Here is an 11,960-nt window from a genome sequence, read left to right on the forward strand (position 1 = left end):
TTTGAATACATGAATTATTTTGAACATACAAAATCATTTGAATGTATCAAATCATTTCAATGTCCAGGGTCAAATTAATGTACAGAATGATGTGAAAGTCAAAATCGTGTGATTCTCGCTAAGCATCAATGCAAAAGGGGAAGGAACAATGACCATGGTTGCTGCACACAAATGAGTAAAGTTATCTGGATACAGAAGGAGCAATGAAGAATAGAAGTTTTAGACTGTTGCTGCACAATATTCTGCTTCGACTTCACTTGAGATTAAGCAGAAGCATCAGAACCACCAGCAGAATCATCACCAAGACCAACAACAGCAACAATGTATATCGTGATTGATATCATCATCGCCGTTATCGTCCCTTGTTTCGTTTGTTCTATTTTGGTTGTTATTTCGGATTGCTCCAAATGGGATCGTTTGTCTGCTGTGCAATTCGGCATAGCGAGTTGTCTGGTCGGAATAAATATAGTCCTCTTTGTCCATCACTCAACACCTACGGTGGACGGATTGATGACTGCCGATTTGGCATTTCTGGTCAACGGGACCTTTTTTCAAGTTGTTTTTTGGGTTTCTGAATGTTGGGACTTTGAGAGTAAATCCTGGTCCTACGGGACTCTTGTAGTGGGATTGGTCAGTGATAGTTTGGCGATAGCCAATACGTCATGTGCCATCAGAAACAGCGGATGGACCCGTGGAAATATGTTCGCCTTTTCGCTGTGCTGTTTGGATCTTAGTTTGCCCATAATTTTGCTTATGTATGAATTGTGCCGAACCGAGGCGTGGCCTCGTATCACGAGCCTTCGGACAGATAAGAGGAAGAAGATGAAGCATTCGAGAAAACCATCAACCGGATCACCATGATTGGTGAAGAGATAGGAAGGGGGTGGAGGGGATGAAAGCGAAGAACGACGATGAAATATTCTTAATCCGCTCGTCGTCTGGAAAGTTTCTAACCAGTCCCACAGTATTAGTAGGGGTTCTTCCGAACTGCTGTGGGTGTCTGGGGTGGACCGACCAGGCACGAGTAGCCCAAGAAGAGTTTGGCCTTCGCGTGGCCTTGGGCGTCAGTATTCGAGGACGGACAAATCCAAATCCAAACCGACCTCGAAGAAGCTAATAAATTCAACAAACCAACAAATCAAGTACAACATATCGAATATTGTATCATCGTATCGTAATCATCATCGTCATCATCATCGTCATCATCATCATCATCATCGTCGGAACTCAAAGAAAGGAACACAAATGTGTGTGCACTGTCTTGACTGGAAGTCAAGGAAGAATTTCGTGTTATTCTTACATCGAAATTGCTCAATGTCGTAATTTTCATTCGGAAATTCGGAAAATTTGAAGTTTTAAAAACATTCCAAGCATTCAGATTTGATTCACAGTCCGGCGGAACTGCATCAGACTTGGTCTCAGCGCATTCAAATCAAAGCAAAAGTAGGAGCATAGAAGGAGGGACGGGGAGCATGAGTTTGTATAGGAAATTGTACAGATACAATGGTGTGGATTATCGGAGGCCCATTGAAGCACGATTAGGGTTGTGGGGAGACTAGACGTGGCACTAAACCTAGCTCCTCGAGTAAATTGACGATCAGATATAAAGGACAACTCTCCCACACACCGAGGAAAGCATACGACATACCTGTTCTTCTTTTCTGAAAAACCCCTACTCTTTTTCGAGTTCGCACAACGACCGCACAAATGTATTTCTCTATAATCGAACCTAAGGACAAATTTCCTCGTGTCCCAAACGCTCTTGTATTCATTATCTACCGATTATTACCCATTTTCTGCCTTACCACATTCGCATGCTGGTTCTTTCAGAGAGACAGTTTTTTTGTCAGTGTTTGGGATGCTTACTGGATGTGTCTCTGGATGTTCACGACGATTGTGAGCTGTGGTGCCGGTAGCTGCAGTGGTAAAAATCTTACGAGGGAGGGAGTAATTGGTTTTCACGGTTCTATCTTATCCAAAGACTTCTCTCCGTCTGAAAAGCTTTCTCAGGTTCGACTGCTTCTCGAATCCTATGATGAAAGTATTAGTCCCAACTTTCCTTTTGGATTCCCTAGGAAGTCATGGACAGCGGAACGAAGAAAGAGGGAAATTCAGTTCCAAACAGAACGCTTCGCATTTTGTCTGTCTGGTTCGCGACAAGGAATCCCGAATTTATCATCTCTTCGTGAACACCTCTATTTGTACTTGATGTGGTCGGTGACATATTGCCTAATTATTCGTGTTTTCCGCCCCGAAATTAGAAGCTGGGACCATTTCCTTGGGTACTTGACATTTGGAAAGATTCACCATATTCTATGTTTCGTCTGCATCCCAATTCTGCTTGGTCGCTTCAGTTTTCAATATGGTAAGTGGATTGACTGGAATGTAACAAAGTTGGGCTGGGCCGTCAAATATGTTCGTCACTACTGCGGGAGTATTGATTACGAAAGGGCCACCGAGAGCAAGCGTACAGAGTTGGAATGGTGGATTGAAGGGTTATTAAGGGACAATAGCGATTCTTTTGCGCTGGCGGAAGAGAGAAGACGAACCATTATCGCTCCTATACAAAGGATGATTCGCGAGAACACGTTTTGCGAGGAACTTGCAGTGGCCAGTCATGTAAGATCACATAAGAGGCGTGAAATGGAGAATCGAATATGTAGCGATTGTGAATCTGCACACTGTTGTCTATCGAAGAATGTTAAGCTGCAATAGTCTTTCTCTATCAGCAACGATAAGAGTCTCCAACCTATTCCTTTAATTTCGACAATGAAGCTACTCGGTACGACTAAAACTTCCGAGCCACTTACGTCGAAACCGAGATATATCAGTATCCCTAGCGTTTGGGCACCAAGAGCAAATCGAAACATCATCTTTACAATCTCGCTAGTATTGTTATTTGGTTCTCATTGTCTCATATTTTATTGTTGTATGGAATTACACTTTGGATCAACACCAGTTCTCAGCTTGATAAATCGTCCACTCTCCAGTTACTTCGGGTTCTACTCTTATTACCGCCCGCAACCATCACTTGCTACCCCCCACAGGAAAGCAATGATGGCACCTTAGAAGTTTTGTGGATGGACGAGACGACGAAAGAGTTATGAGGCAACAAAAACTACGGACGTAGGGCTTCTATACAAAAATTGGGCAGGAGATAAATTCACACGATCAATCCCAACGACCGGAGGGATTGAGTTAAACAGCCGCCACTTCTGTTGTGCTTTGGGGGATCTGGCCATTTAGGGATGATGCTGTTTTATTGGGATGTAAATGTAATGAGAGTAATGAAAGATATTATGGAAGATAACATAAATCAATAGAAACGTTGAAAAGCATTCTACACTGTTCAGATAAATGTTTGTCTGTGCTGACTCCACTTGGAATATCGCATAGACCGGAACATAAGGTATTGCATGGGAAGTACATCTACAGGTGAAGTGTACAGTAGGCGAAGAGTGAATGCCTTTCTGATGTTCTATAAAATCTCCACCGAGTGAATAAATCCAATCCAAACCTTACGACAACAAAACCCTGATTTCTCCTCCAGTTCTCGGATACAACATTCTCAAAGGTTCTCTCTCTCCATCCTCTTCACCCAAGCTCTCTTCTAACTCTTCATCGGTCTTTATCAGGCGCTCCTCCACCTTCTCAAAATCATCACAGAATCTCTCGGCTGCCTCTTCGGTAATTTGACGTACTAAGATACTATTTTGTAGATCTTTGAGATTTTCCATCGCATCCATCAATGCTGAAGGGAGGAAATCATCTAAGGTTTGAGAGGCTTGTATCAGGGACGTGGGTTGAAATACTGGGTGGTCTCGAATGTCCGTCGTGGAAGATATAGCTCGTAAGAGAGGTTGAAGAGCAGACTTTTCGAGGAAAAATGTGTATTGGTGATCTATGAGAGTGGCAGCGTGTTCTTCGATTGTGTCTTTGATTTCTGAAGCGCGGGAGATGGTGAAGTCGAAGGGAGCCAGAGTTGCTCGGGCGGATAGGAGGCAATTAATTGTGAAAATCGTGCTCCTTGGAGCTGGAAGATCCTTTGCAATATTTTCGCCGCCTTGCATGAAGGGGTCGAAAGCTTCGGAGAGAATGGGCTCAAAATCTGCTTCTCGAGCTTCGGGAGATGTGAAAGATGTTTCGTATGTTTTCATGATTGCAGTCAACTGTTTGAGACCTTCGTGGAGGAAATCAGGTGGACTGAGGTTAGGAGGAGCGACTTGGATTTCGGATTGTAGACTGGTGATATGATCGCGCATCAAAGCTCGGAATTGGCGTAGTGCAGATTCTTCGAGTGTTGCAAGAGATTCTAGGAGAACGGAATCACCCCCCAGTAATCTTTTGAATGTACCGCGGTAGAAATTCAACAGATTTGCTATCTTATATGCCATAATTGTCTCCTCGTGACTTTGTATCACCTGTCCAATTCTTTGACGAAGAATTCGTGCAACACCTGTGACATCCCGATCTACTAAATCATTGAGAGCTTTCAGACCATCAAAGTGACCAATCTCGTTCTCATTTTCGCCTATGCGATTCCAAGGCTCACTATCTAAACCAGCTTGTATCCCTTTTGCAATCTCATCGCCATCTGAGATAAATAGAACTTCGAGTGCTTCTCGTTCGCTTACCGTTGCTGAGTGGGTCCAAGCCAGCATATCACCAACGTAACGCAGCGGATCATGAGCCACTAGCTCGATTGGCTTTACTGAAGGGTCTTCTTCGCCACCAACGGTGGTCCCAGTCAGTGCAGTATAAAATCCATCAGAAAGTATATTTTCTCGTGCTTCAGCAAAGAAGTCGAGGCAACTTTGGAATAACGATGGTCGTTCTGCTAATACGCGAAGAGCGCGACGAATCGAAGAACTGATTTGTGGATTCTCCAGATTAAGAGTCTTAAACTCTCTCTGAATCCATCGATAGAGTTTCTGAAAAGCACCATTGAGATTCTTTGTAGTTTGTTCCATAATTTCCAGCCCTAACCGTTGATTCTCTGTGCCAAGTAAAATCTCACAATCATTTTGGATCTTCTTTGCTCTGTTCAGAATGGAGAAGAACTCATCATTTACAGGCTCGGCTGTTGAAGTGAGCATTGCAATATCATCTTCTGACATGATAAAATGTGCATTAAAAGCATTCAATAATTCTTGCTTTGCTTGCACTTGTTCCTTTTGCTTCATGAGCTCGGAAGCTTCCTGTATGACTGGAGCTGTTTCCTGATGAGCGGCTGAGATGTGCCGTTTCATTTCCTCACACCCTTGATTGAGAGTAGCAATGGTAAGACCAATGCGTTTAAGTTGCTAATGCTTGAAATGAGATGGGATTCTCAACAACAGAGGGGAGAAGCCTCATACCTCAGCTACATGACCAAATTCACGAATTATATCGCCATTACTCTCAATGACCTCCTTTTGAACATCTAATCTCAACTGTCGTCTTGTTTCGGCAGTGTTCTGTATATCTCGTTTGTCTAACAAGGACAGAGCATCTCTAATATCTGAATCGGCATAAGATGCTGAAAGGACACTCGTGACTTTTGAAGACAATGGATTGGTTCTTGATATTGAAGGTGTTCCAGGAGAATCAGTTCCATCGCTAAACCCCGAATATGATTGTTTTCGAGTAAAGTAATCGGCCGTCATGATTTTCAAATCCGAATTCAAACCCCGTTTCTTCAACTTTGCAGCAATTTTTAATATTCGCCGTTTTGTTTGTCTCGAACACAAGTGCTACGATACCTCATGGGTTGTAATGAAGCTAAACCATTTGAGGTTGATAAGAGAGCGGTCAGAGTGGCAGATAATCGAGTTGCCCGTATCGCATTGAGAGTGGGCGTCATTCATCATCCACCTACTACCTCGTGCTCTATATTTCAACCATCGACTTGAAACTATTATAACATTATTCAGCCGACTTGAAGATCTATTGACCGTATGGCTGGCTCCTTCCAGTAACGTGTCATATTTAATACCCTACCTAACTCACAATCACTCTCAAGGTCATTTCATTCCATTGACCGGATTCAGCATAAATCTACAAGACCGATAGCACCTTGCAATCTCGACTGGATATCAACAGGTCTATTTGGATTCGCAGCACAATCCTATGCATACTCGGCTCGGTGGATAGTTCTCACGATGATGACCTCCAACCTTATTTCACGGCTGCTGCCTTCGAATTCCCAAGCAAGATCGATATATGATTCATTACGTGCTCACGACGAAGTTTCCGAATCGGAAATAGATGTAGAGGAACGAGCGGCAATGGCACTCGACGAAGAGAACTTGAGATTTCACGATGACGAGTTGGGAAATCTGGCAGATGTGATCGGCGGTGAATCCGTCACAGAAAGTACAAAATACCTACCTGATCAACAACAACCAACACACAAGCCAGAATATGATCGCAAAGGAAAAGGTAAAGCAAGAGCACACCATTTCGCAGAATCGCCTAGATTACTTGCAGAAGATCCTGACGATGATGTGCCTGCTTCGTTGTTGATAGAGGGAGATAATCGTCATCCTGACCGGGAGGGTCCAGCCACTCGAGCAAGGCAGCCTGCGCTTCCGAAGAAAGCACACGCAATACCGAGACCATCAGCACAGCAGATAAAAGACGAGAGGGAGAGGGCTCATTGGGAGATGATGCAGGACCAGCAGAAATTACATCAAGATGACGCGCCCAGGACGATTGCTGTGTCGCATACACCACAAGCTATCCCTCGAAATACAGGAGTCTATTTGTCAGGTAGTCCAAAAGATAAAGCTATGTACCGGTGGGTCAACGTGACAAATCTGGACAATTTCATCAGGGATTTATACGATTATTTTGAAGGGGCAGGTATTTGGTGTATAGTTCTAGCCAAAGCCATCGATATCCTGTGAGTGAATCCTTTCGAAGTGAAGTAAAACCGGGCTAATTGATTTTTTGTTAGCACCCTTCTTTTTGTAACAATATTTACGACTTTCCTTACGCAATGTGTCGACTATAAGAAGATCTATCGTGGCAACGCTCGTAGCTTAAGTCAAGCGTTGGTCCCTCAATGCACAAAGAAGATATCCGGAATCTCGAATGTAGCAATTTGGCTAGTTTGTCTATTTGTTCTCTATAAGATATATCAGCTTTTGACGGATCTCCCGAGGCTTATGAGAATGCGTGACTTCTTTACTTATCTCCTTGAGATTCAGGATAGCAATATGCAGACCGTATCTTTTCAAGATGTTATAGGCAGGGTAATGGCGCTTCGAGACGCAAATCCTATGACTGTGGAAAGAATTTCGCCGAATAATCGAAAATTTGTCATGGGTACTCAATCAAAACAACGACTTGATGCTCATGATATAGCAAATCGTTTGATGAGGAAAGAAAATTACCTCATTGCTCTGGTTAACAAGGAAATTCTGGATCTGACTTTACCACTCCCTTTTTTGCAAGGTCGACAATTATTCTCGAAAACTCTACAGTGGAATCTGGAGTGGTGCATATTAGATTTCGTTTTCAATGACTATGGCCAGGTCAGGCAATTGATTCTGAAGGATTCTCATCGACGAGAGTTGAGCGATGGGTTGCGAAATAGGTTCCTCTTTGCCGGGTTGATGAACGTTATCTGTGCTCCCGTCATCGTCATATATGTGGTGATTGTGTATTTCTTTAAATATTTCAATGTAGGGTATATCCTATCCCTTGACGCATGAGATTTTGCTAATTCGACTTCTAGCAATATCATAAAAATCCTGCAGCACTTGGATCACGTGGTTATACGCCCCTAGCGGAGTGGAAATTCAGAGAATTTAATGAACTTCATCATCTCTTCAATAGACGGTTGAATATGTCCGACCCATTTGCGTCGCGCTATCTTAATCAGTTTCCGAATATCAAAACTGCCCATATGGCTAGATTTATAACTTTCGTTGCTGGAGCCGTTGTATCCGTTCTGATAGTTGCCACAGTTTGGGACTCTGAAGTCTTAGCTGGATTTGATATCACCTCAGAGAGGCCGGTCTTATTCTATCTAGGAGTGTTTGGATCAATTTGGGCTATCACAAATGGTATGATACCAAAAGAAAATGAGGTTTTTGATCCCGAATATGCACTCCGAAGTGTGATCGAATATACTCATTATATGCCAAGTCACTGGCAAGATCGACTCCACAGTGATGAGGTTAAGCAAGAGTTCTCCACACTGTATCAACTCAAGCTTGTGATTTTCTTCGAGGAGGTATTGAGTATTATAATTACCCCATTTTTGTTATGGTTCAGCTTGCCAAAGTGCGCCGAACAGATCATTGATTTCTTTAGAGAGTTCACCGTTCATGTGGATGGAGTTGGATACGTTTGCTCCTTTGCTGTTTTCGACTTCAAGAAGGGAGTTGGCAGTGCTCCATCGCGCGGTGTAGTCAAGACGGACGTGCGAGAAGATTATTATTCTACCAAACACGGAAAAATGGCGGCATCATACTATAATTTTCTCGACAATTATATGCTTAATCCAAAAACAGGCGTACCAGGGCATAATCCACCGGGTATGCGACAACAATTTCACCCTCCTCCTGCCTTTCCAGGTCTGATGTCTCCCTCGTCAGGTGCGGATTTGCAGAGCTCAAGGATGGGTCAGAGTGAAGTGAGACCAATGAATAGAGCACCCCGAACAACTCGATTCCCATCCAATACTACTGCTATGGGATCTCCCATGGCTTCTATTCTTTTGGATCCACGTCACCAGCCTTCAGCATCTGAAGTCGATGGTCGTAGCGCAAGAAGAACTTCCCGATCCCGATATCCAGCTCGGAGAGAGAACAATATAAGAGAGGAGCCGATGGAAGATGAAGATGAACTTGGTCGACCTGTTCTTCAACCTGGAAGGTCTTATGCCGTTGATGATACAGTCGCCAATCTGGGCGAATCAACTTGGGAAGTGTCTCCCGCAAATGATGATAATGATGGAAAGGATGACGAGGATGATGGCGATGGGACAGCGGGCGATGGTGTTTTGGGATTGGTATATCAATTTCAGAAGGCGCAAACAAATGGTAGACCAGGTGTTAGTATATGGTAGCGAGCATATGGGAGGAAGTATCTGGTGTTCAAGGTGTTTGGCGATAGGGAAGTATATGCATGATAATGATATTGATATTGGTCCGGGCTCAAGCCCCTGATTTGAAGCGAGCCACTTGGGATGTGTGCGTATTTTTTGAGAGTAATTTTGATATTATTAATTCATCAGTGACAAGTTTTTTTCCCAAAATGGTAGGCAAGTAAAGATGATGGATGCCATGTATTAAGATCAGTGTCGTTGAGAAATTGATTCAGAACAGTACAACATAGGTTTCATAACTGACATACCATATCGTAGATAATGATAATACAAGATTTCAGGTTATCCCAAACAATCCATCCGAATACGAAAATAACACCAGACAGACATTGGGATTAGAAAATCAAGCTTTCTTTTCCTTGCTGTCTACGATGCAATATAAGGTTAGGTTATATGTAAGTCGTCTCTATAATTGGAAGGTATCGATTTGTTCCAGATGGACCAGGGAGTACAGGATGGGAAATGGGAAATGGGAAATGCGATGGGCGAATGCAAATGCGGTGCATGGGGGAAATGGCATGATGGATGGGATGAGGAATTGTATTGGTATTGAGGATTGGGGAAATATCGTACGATGATGATGAGATGATGGGGTGGTGGTCAGGGATGTTTTTTTGAGATGAGATGGGAATCATAGGATAGGATAGGATAGGATGAGATTGCCGAGGGCGATGAGATAAGATAAGATGAGATAGATCTTGGGGCGGGGAAACCTCGGGATTGGCTTTGTGTTGTGTGGAGTTTGGTTATGGGAGATGTACAGGACAGGTGAGGTTTGCTGGATTGGAGTCTGGGTATGATTCTAGTACGTATCGAGTGCAATGCAATGCTCTCTCAGCCTACACACCTGGGTAGGACTTCCTCTGGTGAAACAAATAGCATGAAAGAACCATCGGATGCAAACATCAAGCAAACGAAATAGTTGGGTCAGCTTACCTACCCCTCCAATCGTCTTCATATTTCTATATAGGGCGGGTAACGTTCAACTCAATCATACGGCAGGTAAGGTGACTCATCTGTTGGTTCGCTAAGGGGTTATGCGTGATTATTTCCGCAAGTATTTCAGCTGAAGATTCGATGGACATGTGGATTTGTGGGGAGTGTTTCTTGCTAGAGATTGAATATATATATAAGTAGTTTGGTTGAGTGCAAGTGCTCGTTTTATCTTGTGGATTTCATTTGTGGGAGGAAGTGTGAATATTCTTATTTTCGTTGCTTGTCTACCGACCTAAAATATCACCGCTCTGAAAGAAATCTATCAATCATCAGCACAAATGGAGGAAGAGCCGGGCTATGTATTGGTTCGGGGCATGCACGCTTCGATACGGTGAGTACGATTCCGCGATCCTGATCCTTCATACAAGATTGTATGTAGAGGTATGAATCTTTACTGATCAATGAGTAGGCTCAATCTACAGCATTATCTCTGGAAAGATGGACTCGGGTATCTTTTGCACCCATCGATTCCTCCCCCGCCCCTAGAGACAAAGTATCGGATTGCGGATCTGGGAACTGGTACCGGGTATGTTATTTCGAACTGTGGTCTGTATGACAATTCGAAGCTTGCTCGAATTTCAATGTCTAATATCAGACCGCTTGCATAGAATTTGGCCCTTGGATCTCGCTCGGCAACTCCCTCCCACAGTTCAGGTATATGGATTCGACATCTCCCCCGCGCAATTTCCACACCCAAGTTACTTACCCTCGAATGTGAAATTACAAGTTCTGAATAGTCTCCAAGTTGATCCTCCTGAAGAGTTGTTAGAAAGTTTCGATATCGTGCATTTACGTCTTTGGCTTGGTGTCGTAATGAATGGGGACCCGAGTGCCATTCTTAGTCATGCGTTGAAATTGTTACGTACGTTTTTCTTTCGTTGTGAGGGAGAGGAGAAGAGTGACCGATGAATTGTTGTAGGACCGGGAGGATACATTCAGTGGAATGAAATTGATCCTAATCGGGGTATTGCTGAAGGACCAAATGGTGAAGAGTCTCCGCATGCCGTTAAGATCCTTATTGTGCAGGCAAATATCAAAGATCACAGGTATATCGTCGCATCTCTTATTATTTCCTTGTAGCTTCAGATTCCCGAAATCTGACTCCCATAGATGGATTCCGGCCCTTCCTAAACTATTTGAACAATATAATCTAGAGGATATTAAGGAGGACTTTGCATTCGAACAACCATGGCAGACCAAAATGGCAGGGGACTGTTCTTGTGCTGTTGTGCATGAGATGGCGAATAATGGGAGTCCGTTTATTGTGAAAAGTTTGGAGAGGGTGGGTGTGGATGTTCCGAAAGCGTATGAGGAGGTCGGTGGAGGCGCGAGACTTACGCAGCCGTTCTGTGTGACGGTTGGGAGGAAACCGATGAAGAAGACTGTCTGAGTTTTGGGTTTTGGATGGGATTAGGTAGAATGAATTCTATCGTGAAAATCCAATGATAGATACCTATTATATATTCATGAAAATCCGCCACACGAAGCGTTCTGGAAGGTCAAGCTCCCATGTCTCTGATGGTCGATGGTCATGTTAGCATGACAAATACTTCGCTTTACCACTTGAACAAGAATATAGTAAGATTACAAACAGCGGTGACTCGAAAGATGCTACAGAAAAGCATGATACGAATCTTAGATTCGATAGGTATGGTTCGCTCGTGATTACAGAAGAGGTAGAGAGCACGTTGATTATTAGAAATCTGACGAGAAATTTGACAGGATGGAGTTACCCTGTGCTAATTGGACGTTTTTCACTCACAAACCTGTGACCATGGTTTTCACTCAGGGAAGCCTTTGGCATCTGCATATACAGAAGACTTCTCTGCATATGAATAAAGGAATTGGTTTGCATTGCTGCCATGTG

At 43.4% G+C, this 11,960-nt stretch overlaps 6 protein-coding genes across 6 annotated transcripts; 4 read left to right on the plus strand and 2 right to left on the minus strand.

Moving 5' to 3' along the window:
• Positions 1 to 321: 321 nt before the first annotated feature.
• EAF01_000589 (uncharacterized protein) lies at positions 322 to 861 on the plus strand (the record flags this gene model as incomplete). Its single annotated transcript, XM_038908839.1, has 1 exon — positions 322 to 861. The coding sequence occupies one exon, from the start codon at positions 322 to 324 to the stop codon at positions 859 to 861; it is 540 nt and encodes a 179-aa protein (XP_038775745.1).
• A 277-nt stretch (positions 862 to 1,138) lies between these two features.
• Positions 1,139 to 1,330, minus strand: EAF01_000590 (uncharacterized protein; the record flags this gene model as incomplete). Its single annotated transcript, XM_038908840.1, has 1 exon — positions 1,139 to 1,330. One exon carries the CDS (start codon positions 1,328 to 1,330, stop codon positions 1,139 to 1,141), a length of 192 nt encoding a protein of 63 aa, XP_038775746.1.
• Positions 1,331 to 1,707: 377 nt separating this feature from the next.
• EAF01_000591 (uncharacterized protein) lies at positions 1,708 to 2,715 on the plus strand (the record flags this gene model as incomplete). Its single annotated transcript, XM_038908841.1, has 1 exon — positions 1,708 to 2,715. One exon carries the CDS (start codon positions 1,708 to 1,710, stop codon positions 2,713 to 2,715), a length of 1,008 nt encoding a protein of 335 aa, XP_038775747.1.
• Positions 2,716 to 3,518: 803 nt separating this feature from the next.
• EAF01_000592 (uncharacterized protein) lies at positions 3,519 to 5,645 on the minus strand (the record flags this gene model as incomplete). The annotated part of the gene is made up of 2 exons (XM_038908842.1): positions 3,519 to 5,303; positions 5,358 to 5,645. 2 exons carry the CDS (start codon positions 5,643 to 5,645, stop codon positions 3,519 to 3,521), a joined length of 2,073 nt encoding a protein of 690 aa, XP_038775748.1.
• Positions 5,646 to 6,140: 495 nt separating this feature from the next.
• Positions 6,141 to 9,058, plus strand: EAF01_000593 (uncharacterized protein; the record flags this gene model as incomplete). The annotated part of the gene is made up of 3 exons (XM_038908843.1): positions 6,141 to 6,883; positions 6,938 to 7,667; positions 7,721 to 9,058. The coding sequence occupies 3 exons, from the start codon at positions 6,141 to 6,143 to the stop codon at positions 9,056 to 9,058; spliced, it is 2,811 nt and encodes a 936-aa protein (XP_038775749.1).
• Positions 9,059 to 10,371: 1,313 nt separating this feature from the next.
• EAF01_000594 (uncharacterized protein) lies at positions 10,372 to 11,483 on the plus strand (the record flags this gene model as incomplete). The annotated part of the gene is made up of 5 exons (XM_038908844.1): positions 10,372 to 10,424; positions 10,503 to 10,619; positions 10,702 to 10,955; positions 11,013 to 11,139; positions 11,204 to 11,483. 5 exons carry the CDS (start codon positions 10,372 to 10,374, stop codon positions 11,481 to 11,483), a joined length of 831 nt encoding a protein of 276 aa, XP_038775750.1.
• Between the last annotated feature and the right edge of the window lie 477 nt (positions 11,484 to 11,960).

The sequence above is a fragment of the Botrytis porri genome, assembly GCF_014898465.1.
Source record: "Botrytis porri strain MUCL 3234 chromosome Unknown BPOR_001, whole genome shotgun sequence".
Taxonomy (NCBI): Eukaryota; Fungi; Ascomycota; class Leotiomycetes; order Helotiales; family Sclerotiniaceae; genus Botrytis; species Botrytis porri.